At 35.2% G+C, this 6,129-nt stretch overlaps 1 protein-coding gene across 1 annotated transcript in view; it reads left to right on the top strand.

Annotated features, from left to right (window-relative positions):
- Positions 1 to 4,366, top strand: part of LOC104500442 (receptor-type tyrosine-protein phosphatase delta-like) — a gene marked incomplete at its 5' end in the record, with an annotated part of 36,245 nt that extends 31,879 nt beyond the window's left edge. Inside the window, 2 exons of the mRNA XM_010144090.1 lie at positions 1,823 to 1,958; positions 4,163 to 4,366. Of these exons, the coding sequence (XP_010142392.1) occupies positions 1,823 to 1,958; positions 4,163 to 4,231 (205 nt within the window). The remainder of the gene's footprint in view (positions 1 to 1,822; positions 1,959 to 4,162) is intronic.
- Positions 4,367 to 6,129: the final 1,763 nt, after the last annotated feature.

Genomic DNA, 6,129 nt, shown 5'->3' with positions numbered 1-6,129 from the left:
AAAGAGATTCTTATCCTTCCAAAGCCAGGTGCAACCAGACATCATTAAAACATTGGTGTGTTTTTAACAGAGTTCATTATACTCCCCTAATCTGAAAGAATGACAAAAATAATGGTATTGAACTACATGGATCCTACTTTTTTTATATGCCTAAAAATTTTTATGGTCTGCTAAGGAGAAGAACATTGCAGAGCAATGTTTGGGATTCATTTGGCAAGGGAAAATGAAGGACAACCGTGATAATAACAAGCCTTATTCTTCCTGACGTTAACGAGTTTTGAGAGCAGAGGAGTAATAAGCAATATTTATGCCTTTATGCAGACATACATAAGAAAGCAAAGTGATGGTGTTCTTCCAAGTTCTGTGTACCATGCAAACTTGCCCAATTGTGACTGCAATGAAATACTGTTTGCACTAGGTTATGCTTCCAGTATATGATGCATCACTTCCAAATGGTTGTGATCTTTCATGCTGAAATTACAGAATTATGGAGATTATGGAGATTTCTACCATTGACTTTGGTAGAAACAAAGTCAAATCCAGTATAACACATCATTGTAATGACAATTTACAGTTTGGTAATGCTAATCATCATTAGTCAGCCTACATGAATAGCAAATGTCCCTAGCAAATTAGTAAGTTTATTTGTTTCTTTCAGGAAGCACAAGATCTTATGTACCTGCACTTTCCTAGTCTTTCTGGAGCTATTGTAATAATTCTTCCATTTTGTAACATGATGAGTCTTTAAGGATTTATCTTGTACAGAGGAGTTATTCATGTGACAAACTACCCTGCTGCCACTTCCCTGTGGTTCCCTTCGCACTCCACAAGTTTTTTACAAGTTTGCTTTCTCTGTTACACAGTAAACCCCTGCCTCTCCCAGTTTTAAAATCTTGTCCTCTGGCATCTTCACAAATAATTTGGAGTGTTGAAATTTAAACATTTGTAGCATAATCAGGCGGTTAATTAAAAATTAGTTAAAAGACCAACAACAGCAACTGAGAGATGATGGGGTGCTTAATTTCACCCACCCAAAATTCAGACTTGGAAAGTCTTAATTTTTTGTCTTGTCACCTGTCTTTTTGCCCAAGAGTCATCCTCATGAATAAGTGATTGTTTAATTTTAATAATTGACAACTATCGACATTATTGATTACAGGAATTTATATCACTTCTTGGGGTTTTTAGCTAGTAACAGAAACCCAAGACAGCACAGAGAGCAAGCAAACCATATACTCAAAGAAAACGTTTCAAACTAACGTAGACAGACTTGGTGTACGTATAGTGTTATTGGAAGGCTAAAGATTGAGATTGAATTATTTAAATTAATGTTGTGTGTATGAACAATTTGAATATTAATTGAAAATCCACTGTCTGTCTCTAACTCAAAATAGGAGGTAAACTAACACACTGAAGATGTGCAAAACAGGGCATACACATGAACAAACTGAAGTAAAACCATCAATAAAATACATTTTGCCATCTTTCTCTCTTATCAATTCCAAGATAATGGCAAGAAATGTTCTCCTTTTCCTTCACCATATACTGATTACTGTATACCCAGATAAGCAAAAGAAGTCACTTTGCAGTGAAGAGTCAGAAAGTACTTAGTAGCATGTGAAATCTGCTTGAGCATATTTATTCTTCCGAGTGCAATGTGGGAGTCTGCTATGGAATTTTGCTCAGTGAGCCTTTCCCCATACAGAAACCGATACACATATGGCATGTTGTAACCACAGATACTTTGTCAGCCAATTCTTTCAGGAATAACTCTCACTTAACATTCCTTTTTTTATTATTTTATTTTCTTTTATTGCCACAGTGCGGGTGTTGGAAGGACTGGAGTATTCATAACCCTGAGCATTGTGTTAGAAAGAATGAGATATGAAGGTGTTGTAGATATCTTCCAGACTGTCAAAATGTTAAGGACGCAGCGGCCAGCCATGGTACAGACAGAGGTGAGCAAAACGATACCCATATACAAATGTGCTTACGTTTATATCTTAAGTCATATAATGACTGAATGCAGTAGCTTTTTTGTTTTGTTTTGTTTTCAACCTTTGTTTCCTGGCAGAAATGTGTGGTAACAAAGGAGGCAAATAGTTTCTGCAGGTAGATCCACTGTTGTTGGGTTGGGTTCTTTTTGTTCCGGGAGCAAATTGTTGTTCATGACTTCAGACTGACACTGAATAATTTTCATGTTTTTCTTGACTTTGTGTTACCCAACAAGTGGCTGTTTAGCCAGAAAATTGTAATGTAAATTCAGCATTGGGGAATACTGTAGCATAAATAAATTCAGTGCTAGCAAGAGTGCCATGGAGAAATAAGGCAAGGGATCAGTATTAACTGATTTCCTGGGCCTGGATGCTTGGAACTGCATCAGGTCATAAAGAATACCTAAACTTTTCCAGTTGCACTTGATTTCTACTTAAATTTTTGATCAGGAGACTTGAACTAAGCCACAGCCAATAGGTTAAGAGAAACAAGCAAAAGGACAAAAGAAGGGAAACATTTTAGGCCATACACTTAATTAGTTTAATTTGATCAACAGTGGCCTTTAAATTACAATCTGCAAATTAAATTAAATTACAAATTTAAAATGGTTCCCCAGAGTGTGCCATTTACCACAAGAAAATTAAACTTGTTCAATAAAAGCTGGATTATTTTTAAGAAGATAAGTTCATAAAAACTTGTATGAAAAACAAAGATACTTATTTTTAATCCTGTCAAGTTAGCTAAGTAAATCACTGTAACCAAACTGAAGAGTTAATTCAATTTCTTCTCCATTACCATCATTATTCTGGATAAGCAAAATGAAAAATTACTGCTTTCTGTCATTTTAGTTCCAAGATAACTACAATATAGAAAAAAACTATGTTTCTTGGAGCCTACCTGAAAAATACACTGTTCAACTATGTAATACATTCTCCCTCCTCCTACTACTTTATTTCTGTATTCTACCCTTTATTCTCCGTGCTGAAGGTAGAGCTGTTGTGTACTCATTTCTTTCAGGATTCTGTGGAAAGCAAGTCTCTCATTTGGTGGTATAAACTGCCAGGAAGTCTAATCCTTATTCAACAAAGCACTTGAACTCCATGTGGACCACACATACTCTTAAAATTTACATATATGTGTAATGCACTGTTCTAACAGGATGCAGGAAAGAATTCTTAGTGGTCACCCCACTACCTACCTATCTGACTGTTGAGTTTCCTGGTCTCCAAAAGAATTTTGTATAACCCATGTGGCATTGCCCGATAGCACTATCATCAGATAAATAAGGAGACCTTCTTGATATTTTGGATGTCAATTTCAGAAGCAATTTATTTTCTTTTATTTTTCCTTGTTAGCATTTAAACCCTGAGTGACAGTTGCAAATGAATACACAGATATACCATTTTGTTGTAAGTGTGCAATATTACATAAATGTGCACAAGAGGTGTTGTGTAGGGGTGAGACTAACATGAAATACCGAATGTTGCATTCAGCAGAGGTGTAAGAAAATCTCTCACCACGGTGAGCTTTTCTCTGCTTCCAGGTGTAAAACTGAAATGCAATCTGTTTCATGTTAGGTGCTTTAGCCGCATTATTTCTCTCTAAGACCCTTTTCTTGCCGCAGGCTAAGGTATTTTCACATCTTCATAAAAGCCTTTATTACTGAAAGGCTGGGATACCCTTTACTTCCTTATCATGATTTTTAACATGCTGGTTTTCCATACAGCATTCCATACTAAGGCTGTGATGGATTTTGTCACTTTGTGTGTTGCATTTGCTGTCAAGTTAATTGGCTATTTTGCTACATATTTTCAAATACATGGGGAAAAGTGTCTTGTCTCACTCCCATAAGAGGAAAGATTTGTGCTGACATTACTTTAATCCAGAATAACCAACAGTCAGTAGGTGGATATATAGTCTTTCCACAAAACCAAGCTGCATTTGGTGGAAATGTTATTGCATTAACTGAGTATCTATCTTCATCTGTTGTAACTCTGACTGGTTTTGTGTTGATGTCAGCAAGAGAATGCTGCTGAACTACAGGTGCCTCTGTGGTATATTTGTCTGTAGCCACAAAGTATTCATTCCTAGTTGAAAGAAAATAGAAACCAACCAACAAGCTGGCTTTTTGATGCTTTTTTCCTATCTTTTTTTTTTTTTTTTCCAGGATCAATACCAGTTTTGCTATCGAGCCGCGCTGGAATATCTGGGCAGCTTTGATCACTATGCAACATAAAAACCCATCATGGATTTTTATTGCAGGCCCTTTAAGATCCAGAGAGCCGCTTCTGAGCCATATGATGTGCTTTAGAAGTACTTCTTAACTCTTAGCTAAGGAGCGATTATTGGGGATATATAAAATAAAAAATAAAATAAAAAAAAACAAAAATATTGGGGATATATAAAACAAAAACAACAAAAAAAAGAGAACCCAACTATTCCATGTGGACCAAGAATTCTCAGTTTAATAACCTAACCATAATAAAAGAATCCTGACCACTGAGGCATCTGAAGGATCTCATTAACAGGTACCTCAAGGGTTCAACTTCGGTTGAAGTTAAAGGGAAGAGGAAATTAATCAGAAAGAATGATCATCTTGTTATCGGATGCTTTTGCAAAACGGAATTATGAGAGGACTGCAGTTCAGTGCAAGATTTTTGTTAAAAGGTTGGGTCCTGGCTTCTCAAACAAAGCGGACTCTTTACTTCAACATCACCCCTTCCTATCATACTGCTCATCATAACACTTTAGGGAAAATGTGGGAATGTTTAAAAAGAAAGTCCTTGATTTAGTTTTTTAGTATTGTAAAGATACTGCTGACCTGTGCTTCATTTTTAACTGTGTAAACTTTTTTCTTTTTTTAACAAGAGTTTATCATTCAATGAAGTGAATTAAAGAAAAGGTTGCATAACTGTTAATCTTTTTGTTTAAAAATTGTAGATTTTTTTTAATCTGTAGAACTGTTATCTGTAATATCGTGCTGTAGAAATGTTAAATAATTTGAAAATTTGCACATTTTTGTGCAGTCTGATATTTATCTACAGTACCACCGTCTTGTTAGATATTACTTTTACAGTTTTGTTCATTTTATTTTTCTTTTGAGAAAATATTCCTTGTGATCAGTTAAATCAAAATGGGGCTTTTTGGTTTCTTTTGGAATCAACAGGGAGGCGCAAAGTATAAAGATGCTGCTAACACACACACACATACACATATATGCACATGCACACCCTCTCTCTTTCTATATATAACTATATGTATGTATTACTGTCTACCCTTGTCTAACTCTGTACAGTTACAGAGAAGACGGGTAGATGTTCACACACACACATAAACATATCAATTCTTCCATACCTAGATTTATGAAAGCATTGGGAAAGTTTTTTAGCTATACTACAATTATATTAAACTACTATTTGATCATCTCTGTATTTCCAAGGTCTATAATCTTCTGTTTCAAAGGGAAGTGAGGAATGCACATCATTGATATTTGAATGAACATCATCCCTATCCCTTATAATATTTCTATCTGCATTGCCACTTGAACACACACACACACGCACACACACATGCACACACATGCACACAAAGTATGTGATTTAGCCTTCCAGTGAAGTTCAATATTTGTAACACTATAGTGCAATAAGAAATCATATTATTAATTGTAGGAGGTGTGCATGTGGGAAAGGTCAGTGCATATCCCTTTAGAAGGGGAGAATGTTGTAATATACTAGATATTAAGATGTTTTAAAATTGTATTCAATAGTATACTGTCTATAGTGTACGCTATATAATTTACATTTATCGTCTGTAACAGGGCAAAGCCAAACACACATTGCTCTGTGAAATCAAGTGTTTCGTGGCATACAGCATTGTTTGGGGATGCTGGATTTTATTTTAATTTTACATTTAGAGTGCCTTATATTTGATGCCTATTTTGAATAGCATTTATTTAAGTTAGCCTTCATTTGTATTTTGTTCAGTTAGTTCATATCTCTGTTACTCTATTCAAACATTTTAATACATGTATCAGACAATTTTGAGAAATATGCATTTCCAGTTTCTAATCAAGTATGGATGGTAATAAATGATAAACCAAAACACGTAGGTAGTCAAGGCCCTTTATCTTTCCAT

This window comes from Buceros rhinoceros, unplaced genomic scaffold, assembly GCF_000710305.1.
Source record: "Buceros rhinoceros silvestris isolate BGI_N320 unplaced genomic scaffold, ASM71030v1 scaffold12729, whole genome shotgun sequence".
NCBI classification, from domain to species: Eukaryota; Metazoa; Chordata; class Aves; order Bucerotiformes; family Bucerotidae; genus Buceros; species Buceros rhinoceros.
This window is presented reverse-complemented; position numbering and strand designations above follow the sequence as displayed.